Source organism: Cervus elaphus, chromosome 33, assembly GCF_910594005.1.
Source record: "Cervus elaphus chromosome 33, mCerEla1.1, whole genome shotgun sequence".
NCBI lineage: Eukaryota > Metazoa > Chordata > Mammalia > Artiodactyla > Cervidae > Cervus > Cervus elaphus.
The window spans coordinates 63,932,278-63,950,111 of NC_057847.1; the positions used below are offsets into that span (position 1 = coordinate 63,932,278).

The window sequence follows — 17,834 nt, forward strand, 5'->3', positions numbered from 1 at the left end:
GGACAGAGGAGCCTGGTGAGCTATAGTCCATTGTGTCACAAAGAGTCAGATATGACTGAGTGACTAATATTAATATATGGTAAGTCTATATTTAACTTTATAAGGACTGGCCAAGCTCTTTTGCAAAGTGGCTATACCATTTTATATTCCTACGCACAGTCCAGGAGAGTTCCTGTTGTTCCACATACTCACCATAATTGATATTCTTTCTCTAGTTTTACTAATTCTAATAAGTATGTAGCAGTATCTCATAGTGGTCCTGATTTACATTTCCCTGTTGACTAATGACGTTGGCTGTCTTTTCATCTGCTTATTTGCTAGTCATGTATCTTCTTTGTGAAGTGTTTGTTCAAAGCTTTTACTCATTAAAAAAAAATTGAGTCGTCTATTTTCTTCTTATTGAGTTGTGCATGCTCAAGTCCTTTAACAAATGTGTTTGCACATTTTTCCCCAATCTGTGGCTTTCCTTCATTATTTTAATAGTATCTTTCAAGGAGTAGACGTTTTTAATCCTTTTGGTTAGAGGGAAAATGGTATCTTGGTGTAATTCTGGTTTTTGTTTCTTTCATGAGTGTATTTAAGCATCTTTCATATGTTTAACATTTGCTTAATTTTTGCGCATGTCTTTGCCCATTTTCTATTAGTTTTTTGGTCTTCTTTTGGATTTCTAGATTAGGGAGACTAACCCTTTGTGATAACATTTTCCCAAGTATGTATAATTTATCTTCTGCATATGTTTTAATTTTCCATGTAGTCAAATATATCAATTTTTATGGCTTTGAGATGGTTATAAAGCCCTTCACCACTACAAGGTCATAAAGAAACTTGCCAGAATGAACATGACTTATGTCGCATTTACCTTTAATATGCACTTATCCTCGGCTTCTGAGTGGGTGGCTAGTTGTCTGGAACCTTTTTTCACTTATTTCTATCCATTTAGTAATGATCCAACTGTGAGAAACCACAGTGACCCAGCACTGCTAACAGTGGAAATAGAATACCTAGTGAGGAAATGCCTGTCCCCCTGTTTGTACAGGGTCCACAGTCAGTAATGTGAGAGATGCTTAGGCTGCCATGGTTGAGGCATCCTGGTAAGGTTTACAGCTGGGAACAAATCCAGGTCCTGCTTCCAGCTGAGTGACCTTGGGCAGGTCATTTCACTGCTGTGCATCTGTCTCTCTACCTTTCAGATGCTGCTTGACTGGGCGGTGAGGATTAAGTGGGACACTCCAGGTGCGGCTGCACTTGGAGAGAAGCCATCGGTGGTGCATACCTACTTGGGTTTGCGATTTCTCTTCCTTATGTAGCGTTTACCTTATGTAACACATCACGTCTCTGGCTTCCCGATTCTCAGGAAAGTGACACTCAGAACCATCTTAACTCAGGATGACATAACAAAATGCTATGGACTTGGTGGCTTTTATTTCTTATGGAATTTATTTCTCATGCTTCTGGAGACTGGAACTCTGAGATCAAGTTGCCAGCAGGATCAGTATCTGGTAAAGGATTGCTCCTTGGATCCCAAATAGTTGCCTTTTCACTGTTACCTCAGCTGGCCTTTCTTCAATGTGTGTAGGTGGAGAGAATAAGAGAGAGAGAGAGAGATCTTTTCTTCTTGTTATAAGAACACTAATACCACCATGAGGGCCCCATCCTCATTATCTGATCTATTTCTAATCACCTCCCTCATCTCCATCTCCAAATGCTATCACAGTGAAGATTAGGGCTTCCACATGATGCATTTGCAGAGGACACAAAGGTCTATAGGAGGGACTGATGTCTTGAGCAGGCTCATGACTACTTCTCTGTGACATTATGCTCATTTTAACCATAGATATGGAGGCTGGGGGAAGAGAGAAGACCCAGGTAGGCTTTGGCTGGGAGAATGCCAGCAAGCTTCTAGGATGTTGAAAGCTGGTTTGGGGTGAGGGCGTTGGCAGGTCTGTGCCAGTCCAGTCCTCTGTTAGACCTGCCACAGGGTTTATTTTGTCTGAAGCAGATCAGTGCAGCAACGGTGGGCAAAGCCTTGTAGCTCTCAATGAAGCTTTGAGGTGGCCCCAGTGTCTGTCTTTCCCAGAGTTGAGGAAGGCAGATGTTCTTTCAGAGCTGATCCTGGGAGCAGACTGATTGGTGGGAATAATCCACAGACAGGAAAACCCTGAGATATCAGTTATTCTGCGCCAGGCCCTGTTGGAGCACTTCGGAATATCCTTATGAGGTAATATGTGACGCTTCAGCGGGGAAACAGAACCACTCTTAACCTGTCAGGATGGGGCTTTATTACAGGATGGGGTGTACAGAATGGTGGGGGCTCCTGCTTCAGGGTCTGGGCTTCTCCCCAACAAGAGAGAAGCAGAGCAGGGCTGCCAGAGACCCTGGAGGAGCTGCATCTGAGTCTCAGGGTCTCAGCCTCAGGGACATGGGTGATCTGATCTGCAGAAGAAGCTTTTGGCATGAAACCCCACACTGAGCGCCTGGCCCAGGACTCAGGCTGGAGGAGGGGAGCCAGGGGAGCTGGCAGAGCTGAGGGCCTGGTGTGGCCCTTCCCCCTCCACTAAGGGGAGCCAGTGGATCAGCTAGATCCACTGTGCCCTGCAGCTGTCTTCAGGGACAAGAGACTGCTGCGTCACCTCCACTTTCCAGACCTCCCGCAGATGTCTCTGCTGGCCGAGTGTGGCTTGGAAACACCTAGCAAGGGGATTCTGGGAAATGTAGCTCCAGCTGATCCTTGTGGACACACTACACAGCCACCAGGGTGGTAGGTTGTTTTTTGGTTTTGGGGTTTTTTTTGCATTTTACAGGTGCTTAGAGGGAGGGAGGTTCGGTGACTTGCCCAGAGTCACACAGTTATTGAGCCTTCTGCTTGGGTGCCATTAATTATCATGCGATGCTTCTACTCTATTACATCAGGAATCCCCTGCCCGGTTCCTCCAGTATTCCAGTCCATGGAAATCTTCTCCAAGGTAAAGGGTGGGTCCTGAGCACTCCTTCACCTTGTCCGTGGTATCACCACGGACACCAACCACAGTTTCTCTTATGCTTCTTTACATTGCCCTGTGTGTGGCTTTCTCTAGGTAATGAGTTCCCTGTTTCCTGTATAGGAGCAAATGAGTCAGTTCTTCACATCAGATAGCCAAAATATTGGAGCTTCAGCTTCAGCATCAGTCCTTCCAATGAATATTCAGGGTCGATTTCCTTTAGGATTGATTAGGTTGATTTCCTTGCTGTCCAAAGGACTCTCAAGAGTCTTCTCTAGCAACACAGTTCAAAAGCATCAGTTCTTTGGTGCTCAACCTTCTTTATGGTCCAACTCTCACATCTGTACATGACTATTCGAAAAATCATACCTTTGACCCTATACACTTTGTTGGCAAAGTGATGTCTCTGCTTTTTAATACGCTGTCGAGGCTTGTCATAGCTTTTCTTCCAAGGAGCAAGTGTCTTTTTTTTTTTTTTTTGAGCAAGTGTCTTTTAATTTCATGGCTGCACTCTGGGTCCGCAGTGATTTTGGAGCCCAAGAAAATAACGTTTGTCATTGTTTCCCCATCTATTTGCTAAGAAGTGATGGGACTGGATGCCACGATCTTCGTTTATTAAAAGTTGGATTTTAAGTCAGCTTTTTCACTCTCTCCTTTCACCTTTATCAGGAGGCTCTTTAGTTCCTCTTCACTTTCTGCCATTAGAGTGGTTATTGATATTTCTCCCAGCAGTCTTGATTCCAGCTTGAGCTTCATCCAGCCAGGCATTTCCCATGATGCACTCTGCATGGAAGTTAAACAGGATGACATTATACAGCTTTGATGTACTCCTTTCCCAATTTTGAACTAGTCCACTGTTCCATGTCTGGTTCTAGTTATTGCTACCATCTTGCTTAATTAGACTGAGTTCCCACATGAAGAAAGCTTTGATTTGGGGAGTGGGGGGGCGGGCCTTCCCCAACACCACCCCTAACCCCCTGTTATGTAACCTCATGCACAGCAGGGACTTGGGATCTGCCAAGAGGCCAGGTTTGGCATAGTCCTTACTGATCTTTTGAGGAACTTAAACTTTAATATGGTGACTATGCTAAAAAAACTGCAAACTTTGGGATAGTTTTAGATTCATGCATCAGTTACAAAGACAGGGTTTCCCTAATAGCTCAGTTGGTAAAAAATCCACCTGCAGTGAAGGAGATGCTGGTTCAATTCCTGGGTTGGGAAGATCAGCTGGAGAAGTGATAGGCTAGTCACTCCAGTATTCTGGCCTGCAGAATTCCATGGACTGTATAGTCCATGGTGTCACAAAGTGTTGGACACAACTGAGCGACTTTCATTTCACTTACAAAGACATCACAGAGAGGTCCCATATGCCCTTCCTCCAGCCTCCCTTAATATTAACGTCTCATGCAGATAACCAAGGTGCCTTTACTCACACCACGAGATGATGATGATGATGTTCAGTCCCTGAGTCGTGTCCAGCTCTTTGCGACCCCATGGACTGTAGCCTGCCAGGTTCCTCTGTCCATGGGATTTCCCAGGCAAGAATACTGGAGTGGGGTTGCCATTTACTTCTCCAGGGGATCTTCCCAAACCAGGGATCTGACTCCCATCTCCTCCATTGGCAGGTGTGTGCTTTACCACTGAGCCACCTGGGAAGAACACTGAGATGACAACACTGTTAACAGAACTCCAGCCTCTGCACTGACTTCCCCAGATTTCCTGCTGATGACCTTTGCTGTTTCTGTGGCATTTTATCCTCACATCTCCTTCGCCTCCAACCTGGGACAGTGTCTCAGGGGTTCCTTGTGTTTCATGATCTTGACTTGTATGAAAAGTAGTACTCAGGTGTTTTATAGACCGTCCTCAATACTGTTTATGTTTTTTCACAATTCAGCTGAGGTTATGGATTTGGGGTAGGACACCCAGAGGTGTCCTGCTCACGTCCCATCCTATCCGGAGGCACGTAGTAGCAGTATCAATTGTGTGTGGACATGCTCACCTTGCTCGCTCGCCTGGTTTCTACCCTATAAAGTTATGCTTGGGTTGGCCAAGAAGTTCGTTTGGGTTTCTCTTTAAAATGTTATGGGAAAACCCAAATGAACTTTCTGGCCAAACTTGTTTTTCCTCTTTTCTGTATTCTGTTAGATTTGAGTCAGGAGTCTGACATGCAAAGGACCAGGGGATTAGGCTGTGCCTTTGGGGGTGGGGCGCAGTGAAGGATTTGTGGACAGAAGTTAAAGCCAGCCACCACTGGTCAGTGTTGTGGAGGAGGTGCTTTGCAGATACCCTGTTTCCAGCGAGGTGAGTTTTCAAATCAGTTTACTCAGGTTTGAACCTGGGGAAGCAGGCTGTCTTCCTAGCTTTCTGTTACTTGGTTATTTGAATAATAAAATGCTTAAGGAATTCTGTTCTTTGAGTATGTGTGTGTGCATGCTCAGTTGTGTCCACCTCTTTGTGATCTCATGAACTATAGCTCACCAGGCTCCTCTGTCCATGGGATTTTCCAGGCAAGAATACTGGAGTGGGTTGCTATTTCCTTCTCCAGGGATCTTCCTGTCCCAGGGATTGAACTTGCATCCATTGCTTCTCCTGCAGTGGCAGGCAGATTCCTTACCACTGCTCCACTTAGGAAACCCATTCTTCAAGTACATATGATGCTTTATCAGATTTCCGCTGGCAGTGGCATTTTCATATTGGGGGATCTGGAGCCTGTGTCTCATGGGAGTGGTGCCTGGGAGCCCTAAGCTGAGAGTTTCCATGGGCCCTGCTGTCAGGCAGCAGATACAGGGCTACTCGCTTTTGCATGTGATTTACTCTCTTGCTTCCAAAGGTGAGCTAACAACTTAGAGGAAGTGCTAAGATAACATCAACAGCAAGCTATATTTTTAGATGCCTTGTCCCACCTTGAAGGCTATATTTGAACTTCCAGCTGCTTGTATGAAGTTAAGGAAAGAATATGGCTAGGAGTAGCCATATTGATCAGTCATAATTGACCCTGTGGCAAGTTCAGTTGGCCCTGTTCTCAAGCCGGTGGTCTACTTACATGTTCCCAACTTTGCAATCAGCTGCTTTTTGACTTATCCTTGGAAAACTCTACATAGAAGTTACTGTTGTTAGCACTTTGACCAACTCTGTTATTGATCAATGATTGCCAACCATTTTGGCAGAATAGTGGGAAGGGTAATCTCCTACAGGAAAAGAATCTGTAATGGGTTTCTGAGGTTTCTAAAGATATATAAATCTGGATTATGTGTTTCTGATCATCCTTTCCAGTTTCCAGTGACACAGGTAACTGAGATATAAAAGCAAGCGATATACTCCCACCTGGTGGCAGCATCAGTCACTAAGTGACTCTGCCTCCCCGTGGACTGCAGCCCACCAGGCTCCTCTGTCCACGGGGTTTCCCAGGCAAGGATACTGGAGTGAGTTGCCATGCCCTCCTCTAGGGCTTCTTCCCCACCCAGGGATCAAACCCACGTCTCCTGCACTGGTGAGCAGACTCCTTACTGCTGAGCCACCAGGGAAGGTGGAGTGGCAGCATACTCAACTGTTAATTCTGGGAGTGAAGGCCAGTGGTGTGCCGATGATCTGCTCTGACATGAGCTGAGCCACTGAAATCTGGAACTTCCTCTTCTAGGATGACTTCCTGTTCAGCGTCTCCATTTTAAGTGGGATCCTGTGCAGCATCCTGGCTGTGCTGAAGTTCATGCTGGGGAAGGTTCTGACCAGCAGAGCACTCATAACAGACGGTGAGTAAGGCCCGTGTGCCTGGCCTCTGGGGGCTGAGCTCACGGTGAGGGAAGGTGCTGTGTGGGTCACTTTCAGCTGCTCGTCTTGCAGAAGAGTGCAACAGCCTGCAATCTGTTCCCCGCTGTCCTCGCTTCCCCAGACTGTGTCATGATTCTCAGGGTTCCCTGTCAGGGCAGATGTTCTGTGTCTGGGAATTGAAGATGCTCATCCTAAAGCACTTCCACCCGGACCTCCTAACAGGGTAACTCAGGGCTTCCCCGCTAATCATAGAGCACAAAGGGCTTCCCAGAGTCTTGTGTTGGTTGTGTATCACTCCAAATAAAAAGTAAGCATCTTCCCTGGATCCTATGACGGTCTGGTGCATGCTCCACACCCATTTCCCCCTTACCTGGGAGCTCAGGTTGCAGTGACTAGGACTTCACTAGGGAAACAAGCCACGTGTACTCTGCTCAAGACCGGAACCAGGTTGACGTGTCCCCCTGTGTCCTGTGGGTCAGGAGGAGCCTCCTGTGTGGCCTTGGGGCTGACAGAGAAGGGTGTGTGAAAGTAGGAAAAGTACTTTTCAGTTTTTGCAAACTAGTGCTGGTGTGTAAACTAGAAACGTGATGAACACAACCTCCCGGCTGTTTTCCTTCTCTTTATCCCGGAGCGTGTGAAGTTTCTGAGGGTCGGGAGCAGAGACGTGCGCCCCTGTGCCCTGGGGTGGGAGGTCACAGGTCCTAGCTGGTGGGCTGGTGGATGTGCCTGCATAAAGTAGAGCAGAGATCGTAGGATTTTTTGTTCCCCCCCTTGGCCACACCACGAGGCTTGTGGCATCTTAGTTCCCTGACCAGCAACTGAACCCAGGTCCCTGGCAGTGAGAGTGTTGAATCCTAACCATAGACCTCCAGGGAATTGCCATGATTTCTTTTTAAAGAACCACTCCCAGCTCCTCAGACTCTCAGAGTTCTCTTCTATGTGAAATATGTGGGTGCAAAAGCCTATGGGTGGCTGCTTTTCCTTAAACATGAGGAACGGGAAGGCGGGCCTGGGGGGAGACTTCACTGGTCAACACAGTGTACATGCTAAGTCACTCCTGTCGTGTCCAGCTTTTTGCGACCCTGTGGGCTGTAGCCTGCCAGGCTCCTCTATCCATGGAATTGTCCAGGTAAGGATACTGGAGTGGGTTGCCATTTCCTCCTCCAAGGGATCCTTGCTACCCAGGGATTGAACCCATGTCTCTTATGTCTCCTGCATTGGCAGGCGGGTTCTTTACCACTACTATCACCTGGGAAGCCCTGCGTTATTCCCGTAAGTCTGTTGTACGTTACACCCTTAAGTCACAGAGTCTGTGCTGATAGAGAACCAGCACTTTCTCTGTTCAGTTGACCACAGCTGAGATGCTGGACCGGAAGCCCCAGCAGTCAGACCATGCTCCCCCAGCTGCCAGGCAGGAAGCCCTGTCCCCTTCCCACCCATGGCCCTGAGGCTTGACCCCCTTCTTCTCAGAATAGTGGGACCTCTCCCATGACAGGCGGCCTTCCTTAATGTTTTGAGAGAAGCCCCTGATAAGTTTGTGTTTTCTAATGAAGTGACTCTGGATCCATAATTTTCACCTACAAAACCATCCAAACACGTAAGTGGTCTTCCCATCTGCCTCCTGAACCCTCAGGAAGGGGTCATTACAAGGAGGAGTGAATAGTTTAAGGGAAAATTGTCCCCCAAACAGGCAAAGCGCAGACAGGCACTCCTCAGGCAGAGGGAACCGAGGTGGGAGGGAGCCTTCGGCCCCGGTAGGGGGTGGGGGGTGCTGTTGTGAGAAAGGGTCGCAGGGTGAGGGTCCCTGCCATGTGGGCAAGGGTGGACCATTCGGTATGCTAGGTCAAGCGCGGGATTTTGGATGTTTTGTTAAATGTTTAAACAGATGAGGTGGTGACATGGTGGATGTTTTTAAATGATCCTTCTGGCCATCAAGGTGGAGAACAGAGCAGAGAAACTTCCAGGAGGGAGAGGTCTCTGGGGAGCCCAGGGGTGGTGGCCTCAGTGGTGAGGGCAGAGGGGTGGGATGTGGGGGAATTGAGGAAATGTCGGTGATGTTTATAAAATGGGCAGAGCTGAGGGACAAACAGGCCGTGGAGGTTGAGGAGAGACAGAGCAAGGCTGTTGCAAAGAGTGGAGGCAGCACCCTCACCCCCAAGCCCGCCCAGGAGCCTCGTTGCCTGGGGGTGGGGGGGAGGTTTGGGGCACTCTGCAATCCCTCACTTAGTGGGAGTATCAGTAAAATATGCAGCAGTAATTACAGCCTCCTGCTAATTGCATTGTCTGGAATCCTGATTTTCCTCATTCATTGATTAGCAGAACCATCTGTAATTATGTCCTCACTTGGGGAGGTAGGCGGCAGGCTAGGGTTCAGGAGCCCGGCCTGCTATTCATGTTGGCTTGGCCCAGGGCAGGGGAGCAGGCCAAGTGATTTCTCTCCAAGAAGGAAGCAAGTCCAGCAAATTGCTTCTGGTGCCGAGAGGCCAGGCAGGCCTCACCTGTCACCTGGTGAGGCGGCTGGTTCCTAAGCTAGAGTTGTGTGTGAAATGGGTGGGGCCGTGTGTGCACTGGGCCAGGCTGACTCCACCAGATCCGGTGTCCCTGGGTCCTGTCCTTACAGTCAGGAAGCATATCTTCAGGGGAAGGGAGGGAGCAGGGTGCAGGTGGAGTCCAGACTTCCCCATGCTGTGCAGGAAATCGTGTCTAATTGGGTTTTCTTGCTCTGGATATTTAGTGATGTGATAGCATGCGATCATGGCTATCGGGACTAGGCTGAAGCTGGCTTTGTATTATTTAAGACAAAATGATTTTGTTCAGGAAGTTAATCCTACAGATCAGACAGAGGAAGATTGTGGCAAGGTCCCTGGGGGGAGTTCTGAACCCCTGAGGGGCTCCAGGGCTGCCCACAGGACAGCTGGAAACCTCTCTGAGTTCAGGGGCCGGGGCTGACTCTATTCAGAGCCTGTGGTGGTTTTCAAGTACACGAACAATTTTGAATCAGAATTTTCTGCATAAAATCAATATGTGCTTAATTATATAGATGCTTGTCTAGTCATTAAAGCCAGACCGTTAAAGCCCCCAATCAAGATGGCCTCAGACGTTCTTACGTGTTCCCAGGTGATGACAGCAGTTACTTTTTGCAGCTGCTCCGTTTGTTTGTTTTTTTTTAATTGATGTATTTTAATTGGAGGCTAATTACTTTACAATATTGTAGTGGTTTTTGCCATACATTGACATGAATCAGCCATGGGTGTACATGTGTTCCCCATCCTGAACCTCCCTCCCGCCTCCCTCCCCATCCCATCCCCCAGGGTCATCCCAGTGCACCAGCCCTGAGCACCTTGTCTCATGCATCGAACCTGGACTGGCGATCTGTTTCACATATGATAATATACATGTTTCAGTGATATTCTCTCAAATCATCCCACCGTAGCCTTTTGACAGGGGACATAGGAATGAGCTTATGGGCATGGGAGGTGGGGGTGGGGCCCCGGAGGTGAGGGACTGATGGGGCCCTGTGGGCCGCTTTGGTAAGCTGGGAGGTCTGCGGGGTGGGGCTGTGAGCTTCGGGTCCTTCATGGGGAATGGCTGTCCCTGGGGAGGCTCTAGAATCCTGGAGGATGTGGAAGGGCAGATACAGAATTGTCCCCTGGTCCCGGTGTGCTGGTTCCAGTGTTTCCGCCAGGCTCACAAGAGGTGCAGCTGAAATAAGCCATAACTAAAGGTGGGCGGAGAAGGTCAGATGCTCCTGGAGGGGATGGGTGAAAGAGGTGAAAAGTTCCATCAGCTGTAGGGGCGGGTGGGTCCCCCCACTGTCCTGGGCTGGCTGAGCCCAGTGATTTGGTGGAGCGAGTGGACATCTAGTGGCCGTCTGGGGGAACCTCACTCTCTACGCTGAGCTCCAGTGGGCTCGCTGAAGGCTCAGGGGCCACTGTGCCCATGACGAGGCTGGAGAAAAGAGGGGTGTGGGATTCTAGTCTGCCGGGGGCAGCGGCCATCTCCTTCCTGTCTCTGCCTTTCCCTGGCCACCCCTCAAAACAGAACTTCCCCAACTTTGAGGATGCTTGAGAGGTAAACGCCAGCCCAGGTAGCCCCTGGACAGAGTAATGGCTTCTGTGGATGCTCTGTGTGGCCCTCTGTGAGAAGATGTGGGCTCCAGAGACTTTTTTGAAAAGAGGACTGGTCTGATTCTGTGCATGCTTGTGTGGTTAAGTCACTTAAGTCGTGTCTGACTCTTTGTGACCCTACGGACCGTAGCCCCCCAGCCTCCTTTGTCCGTGGAATTCTCCAGACAAGAATATTGGAGCGGGTTGCATGCCCTTCTCCAGGGGATCTTCCTGACCCAGGGATCTAACTTGTCTCCAGCACTTCCTACATTGGCGGGTGGGTTCTTTACTACTAGCGCCATCTAGAGTCTGATTTCATTTGTTACTAATAAAAAGAAGAAGAGGATTCAAGGGACAGCCAGAGGCAAGAGGGTGAATGCCAGCCTCTTCTGATGGGAGAGGGGAAACACTGGATGATCTTGATGTGTCAGAAGACAGGAGGGAAAGATGACCTTGCCGTTCTCAGAGTGAACCTGCTGCCCCCCATTTGGGGAGACTGGAGGCAGAATGGAGGGTGTGATGTGCAGAGGCCAAAACCAGGGGTGGGTCAGAGAGAGGAAGTTCCAGGTGCCCCACATGCTAGGGGCTGGGAAAGACTCGGCTGGCACCCAGCTTCCCATGAGGTGACAAAAGGCTGGAGGGGCATCAGGTCCATGAGCTGTCTGGAGAACATAGACAGAAGGGAAGCAGAGTCCACTTCCTCATTATCTGGAGGTGAATGAGCCGGGAGGAGTCCCAGAAACTCACAGCACAAGGGCCTGGGCTGCAGCCTCGCCCCGGGCACCCTGAGAAGGGGCACCCAGGCCTCCGCGGCGGGGAGGTGGAAGGCTGAGAGATCTGGCCTTGGGACTCGGTGTGGTGGGACACATCTCGGGTGAAGCTCACGCCAGCTCTGCCCTCCCACTCCCCCCAAGACACCCAGCGGAAGCTCCTTGTCAGACTGGCTATCTACCAAGGAGGCCTCAGTGGGCGAGGGGTGGGAGGCTCATGATGGCGCGGTGGGCAGAGATCCCTGGGTACACACAGCAGGGCAAGAGAGGCCCGCCTGGAACAGCCCTCACCAGCCGCAGGCGCCCAGCAGGTCCGGACTCCTCCACACAGTTCCCTGGACTGGCCTCCGGAGCATGTGGCCCCAGTTGGGGGAAAATGGAGGGGTTCGCCTTTCCTCATCCTTGTCGCCTGCATTGAGGTGGTCTGGGTTGGACAGGTCCACCAGGCGTGAACCTTGTGGAGTGGGGAGGTTGTCTCCATGCAGCCCCCAACCACACCCCGAAGTCCAGGAGTAAGCCCTCTGCCTCCCAAGTGGCTGTCCCCCCGGAGCTCTAGCTGCAGGCTCTGCCTCGGTAGAGAGACCCCAGGGGCCGGGCCATGGAGGCCTCATCTCTCTTGGGATAGCTCCGCCCGGCGAGTAGGCATCCTCTTAGCAAGACAGGCCCTTCTGTCCATCTGTGAGGTCAGTATGATTCAGCAGTCAGTCGAGGCCCTGAGCAGTGGCAGCCTCCATTCTGGACTCAGAATACAGCAGGAGAGAGACAAAACTCCTATCCATAAGCTCCATTTCTGGTGGGAAAGAGACGGATGTTTGTAAAAGAAAAACGGTAAAAAACAAACAAACAAACAAACAAAAACCACCATGGGATGAAGAGCCCTGGAAAACAGTGAAGGAGGGGCAAGGACGAGAAGGTAGGAGGGTGTGTCGGGGCTGAGTTCAGGCTGGGGAGGCGGTGGCCTGGGAGACCCCAGGAGGAGGAGTCCATGAGGGTGGTGGTCAAGTCCAGTGTGGCCGGAGCACAGGGGTGAGGAGGTCGGGGGACCTGATGTGGACAAGGCGGGAGGGGCTGGTCACGCACGGCAGGGCTTGTTGACTGTGAAGAGTCTGCACTGGTTCCAGGGTGGGCAGCTTGTCTGCTGGAGGGCCTTGGCTGCTGTCCACTACCACGGTCACTCTGGCTGCTGCGAGGGGAATCATTGTGAGGAGGGAGATGTGGGCAGGAGGGGAAGGGGATGGAGGGGGAAGGAGGGGGGCTTGGGCTGGGGGTGGATGGAGCATGATTCTTGGAGGGAACAGTTGAGAAGAATGACTTGATGGATAGATTAGATTTGCGGGTGAGGAAAGTCCAGGATGGACTCCTAGGGTTGTAGCTTCAACAGCAAGGTGGATGGGGGCGCTGTTTACACAGAAGGTGGCTGAAAGGTAAGTTGTTTGGAGGCAGAATGCTTTGTTCTGAACATGTTCAGTTTGAGATGCTTCTGTGTCTGCAGCTGAGGGGGAAGGTCAAGATGAAAGAGAGCTAGGGAGATGCTGGCTTATGGGATGGAGGTGAGAACCTGGGGGGAGAATGTTGATGGAGGAGGACTTCGGGGGACTAAGCCAGGAACTCGGATGGTGGTGACCAGGAGGATCCAGTGAAGGAGAGTGAGAAGGAGCAGCTGGAGGGGGAAGAGAGACAGTGGCAGAGGGCGGTGTCACGTGAGGCTGGAGGGAAGCATTCCCAGGAGGGCGTAAGATGAGCTCGGGGAGGCAGCCATGGCTTGTGACAGCCTTGAGCCATCCATGACTAGGGAGGGCTCAGGGGAGGGGGGGATCTAAGGGTGGGGTAGGGTAAAGAGAATGGGAGGTATGCTGGGGTAGACAGCTCTTCAGGGAGCTTTGCAAAGGGAGGTAGTGAATGGGGGTTGTGTTGGGGGTGGCATGGAGTCAAGGGAGGAGGTGGAAGTTTATCCCAGTGGGAGTGATTCAGGAGAGGAAGAAGAAATTCAAGAACAAAGTCCTTCAGTGAACAGAGACAAAGGCGCTGGTCTGACATAGGAACAGCGGTAACTGGGGAAGCAGCTGAGGATGTTGGGGCACGGGAGAGTGATGCGTTTGGTGTTGGCAGGATGAGGCATTGTGATCTGAACCAATGTGCTCTAAAATGTGCAAGGCCGAGTCCTCAGCTGAGAACTGGAGCAGGGAGGTGATGGAGGTCTGAGGGGAGAGACGCATGTGTGATGCAGACACCAGAGATGACCTTGCAGGCCTCGCTTCATCTGGGTCCCATTGTTGGAGGCAGCCTGTTGAGGTCTACCCCGTGGATCCTGAGAAGGGATTTGGCCTAAGTCATCTTTGCCCTACACTCTTCCTCCTTTCCCCCTGTTCTTCATTTAGAATGCCCCCTAGTGGTATATAGCCCCCACTGAATGCATTGAAGATTGTTTGATCTGAATTCTGCTGGAACCCGGAGTTACCGCTTTTGAGTTCAACAGAAGCGTGGCGCCCTCACACAGGCGGAGCTGCCTGAGAATGGACCAGGGCCTGCTGTTGGAGAGATTCCTGGCCTGCCCGGGCAGTGTGGGCCTGCCTGCGGCTGCTCTTAGGTCTCAGTTACACTGAGGCAGGCAAGGAGCCTTGTGGCTCACAGCACAGTGAGCCCCTGGGAGCCCCTCTAAGCCGTTCCCTCTCGTGTGGTCTTGGAAAACCTACATGTAGACTGGAAGTGCGACGTCCAAGTTGTAGGGACCCATGGAGGTGACACATGGGGAGGAGATGGTGATTGAGGTGTGCTGTGTCCGGTTCTTGTTTGATTGCTGTTTCTGTAGCTAATTCGAGGCTTTGCATGTCCTTCCTGGAGAGTGAAAAGCCTCAGGTGACTTAGGGAGACTGTCGGGAAGGGATGTGGGTTCTGGTATCACCCCAGCCTTGCCCCTTTCAATCCATGTAACCCTGGTCAGTTTACTGAACCTCACTCATTCTGTTCAACTTAAGTTTTATTGTTGGTAAAATGGGGGTGATAATCTGACTTCACAGAATTGAGAAGATCCCAATTCTGTACTTGCCCAGCAGACATCAGACAGACATGAGTCCCTGACATTGCATGTGTCCCGTGTGTTCAGCAGGCCTGGTGCCCCACCCCTCTCAAGGCCTGCGTTCTAGCGTGTGAGAGGGAGGCGTTGGGAGCCACACACAGGCTACACCACTTGAGCACAAGTGCCTGGCAGGGGATGGACACTGATAACGGGGGTGATAACTATCCAGGGGTCTCTGGTGACATCTGAGCGGAGACTTGGCAAGCCACGTAGGTGTCTGAGGTGGTGGCTACCGCTTGCAAAGTGCTTCTGGAACATTCCTTCCAGTGCACGCTCTGGAATGCAGAGGCACACCTGGCATTTGGGGGCTTTTCCTTGTGGCCACGCTGGGCACTGGCCTCAGCCTCTCTCTGCTTCCCTTGCAGGGTTTAACTCCCTCGTGGGGGGCGTAATGGGCTTCTCCATCCTTCTGAGCGCAGAGGTATTCAAGCACAACTCGGCTGTCTGGTACCTGGACGGCAGCATCGGCGTGCTGATTGGCCTCACCATATTCGCCTACGGGGTCAAGTAAGTGCTGCTTCCTCTTTGCCCTCTGGGCGGCCAGGGGTGCTGTATTCCCCACGTCTGATAACTACGTCCTGTCCCTGTGACCCTCCTGCTCCTGGGCGAGGTTGGGGACTGGAAAAGTCCCGAGCTGCCGTCACACATCCTTGTGGCTGGGAGAGAAGGGAGGTAAGTGGTCCTCCCTTTAACTGTTGGTGCCAGAAGATCTGCGCCCCTTCCTTCCTCTATAGTGAGGGTCATGATGATGCACCAGGCAGGCCTGTGTGTTATCCTCACCGACTAGCCCCCTCTGCCACCTGCTGCAGTCAGTGGGGAGGTTGTAGAGGGGGCTAAAGCCCCCAGATTGAGAAAACATTTTATAAAAGGGACTTTGTGCAGAAGGGCTGCGCGTAGAAAAACCCACCCAGGCCTTGGGTTCTAGTCTAGCCCGAGGCCACTCACTGAAGTGCCCTGTAGGCATGCCTGGCTCTGTATCCTGCCTCCAGACTAGAGTCAGCCTCTGAAAGGAAAACAGTTTCTCAAGCTTTTAAATGTTCACACACTTCTCTCTCCCACAAGGATGGCTTTAATAAAAGAGACAGTTAAGTGTTGGTGAGGTTAAGGAGAAATCAAAACTCCATATTCTGTTGGTGGGGATATAAAATTGTTTAGCCATTTCAGGGGTAGGTTAGCAGTTTCTCAAAGTGTTAAACACAGAGCTGCTATTTTGCCTAGCAATTCCACTCCTCTGTACATAATCCAGAGAAATGGAAACACATCGATGTAAAAACTTACAATCGTAGTGACATTATTCACAGTGGGCAAAAAGTAGAAAAAAACTCGTATGCCCAACATACAACCCATATGCGGGTTTTAAAGAACACAAATGTCCATTGATTAAATAAAAGGTGGTAGAGACATAGTGGAGGATTTATTCAGCTAGAAGAAGAATGAAATACTGATTTGTGCCACATGGATGAACTTTGAAAACACACCCAATGGGAGAAGCCAGTAACAGAAGGCTAGATGGTGCATGATTCCAGTTATAGTCAATACCTCGAACAGGCAAATCTTTAGAGAAAGTAGATTAGTGGTTGTTGCGGGGAGTGAGGTGGGGAGTGACTGCTAGTGAGTTTTTTTTGGGGGGAGGGTGATGAAAATGTTCTAGAATTAGGTGGTGATGGTTGCACCACCTATGTGTACACCAAAAACCACCAAATCACAGGAATTTTATGGTATGTGAATTGTATCTATAGAAACAAAGCCCCCATCTGTTCCCCAAGCCCAGGGCTGTGGAGGGTCCTTGTTGGGGTGACCGGTCCGCTTCTCCTCGCAGACTCCTCATCGACATGGTGCCCAGGGTGAGGCAGACGCGCCACTACGAGATGTTTGAGTGAAGGTGGCCCGCGTCGGCCGCCCCGCAGCTGCATGAAGACTGTCAGGACCAGGAGACGTTTCCACGCAGGCAGACGGTGCCCATGTTTAACTGAACATCAGCTTCTCTCTCGGAAAGCTTGTGCTCACGGGAACGAGGTCTACCCCGCAGGTCGGACTGCCCTGCTCTCCTCCCACCACCGCTCCCCGCCCAACACCGCAGGACAGCACTCACCGAGTGGGGACCCTCCGTGGGGACCGACCTCGTCCACCTTCTGCTGTAAAACAGGTTCGTGGGGGGAGGGTACACGCCCTTCCGTGGTGCTCCCAGCCTGACACGGATGGTGACTCACCAGGCCCACCTCCTCGGGGCCCCACGGGGGCCGAGTCTCTGGTCTCCTGGCAGATTTTAAGAGAGGACCGTACCCTTTGGTCCCGCACCCCTTTCCAGAACCATCGTGTAGATCACCTCCTAATTTCTATCCGTGTATTTCATTCGTTTCATACTGTTTTACTAATCCTCAATCTAAACACTGGATTTGTTCTAAAGGAGACCGTTCTATTTTTAAAGTACTTAGTGATAGATGTATGAGCTTTGCATGGATCGAACTCAGCCCCAATCCTTTCTTGTACGTTCAGAGCCCAAACATATATGTGTAAACACAGGATCCCTTTTGGAGAGGTGTGAAACTACAGTTTATTTGTAATAAATTATATAATCTATCCATAGATGCATAGATCTATATGCTGTGTGAAGTGGTAATGGTACATCAGTCTTCTCGTGATGGCTTCCTCCTCTGTAAGGAATGAGATGTTCTCGGTTTATGTAGCGTTAGTCGTAGACTCTGTACAAAACGGTCCCCACATGCAACATTCTGTCTCCAGCACTGCTGCTGGTCCCGGCAGCAGTGACCAATAAAGACCTTTTCCTGTTTTGTATGGCATGGGGAGGTGATCGCCAGAGTTGTCACTACTGTGCGCAGGTTTTCTGTCGTGGGTGAAGGACGACTTGTGCCTGGGTAGAGCCCCTGAAGGGCAGGCGGTCTATTCTAAGAGGTCACTGACCTTGGTTCAGTCCGATGCTTTCAAGAGGGCTTTTCTCCAAAGGCATTCTGAAGCATGTTCTAGGGGCTGTTACCATGTCACACACACACAGAAACCAGACACTGTTCTGGTCTGGGAAATACAAGATGCAACAGGTTCCTTTTCTGCAGGTTTTTCTTCCTGCAGTAATGTTTAATGTAGTTCCCACTGTGGAATCTTTGTGTAACATCCCCAA

The 17,834-nt window shown here is 50.5% G+C and overlaps 1 protein-coding gene across 1 annotated transcript in view; it reads left to right on the forward strand.

The window, feature by feature from the left end:
• TMEM163 (transmembrane protein 163) overlaps positions 1–17,499 on the forward strand; it is a 258,446-nt gene extending 240,947 nt beyond the window's left edge. The window contains exons 6-8 of the mRNA XM_043894632.1: positions 6,616–6,727; positions 15,064–15,205; positions 16,518–17,499. Of these exons, the coding sequence (XP_043750567.1) occupies positions 6,616–6,727; positions 15,064–15,205; positions 16,518–16,578 (315 nt within the window). The 3' untranslated portion in view covers positions 16,579–17,499. The remainder of the gene's footprint in view (positions 1–6,615; positions 6,728–15,063; positions 15,206–16,517) is intronic.
• The last annotated feature ends 335 nt before the right edge of the window (positions 17,500–17,834 follow it).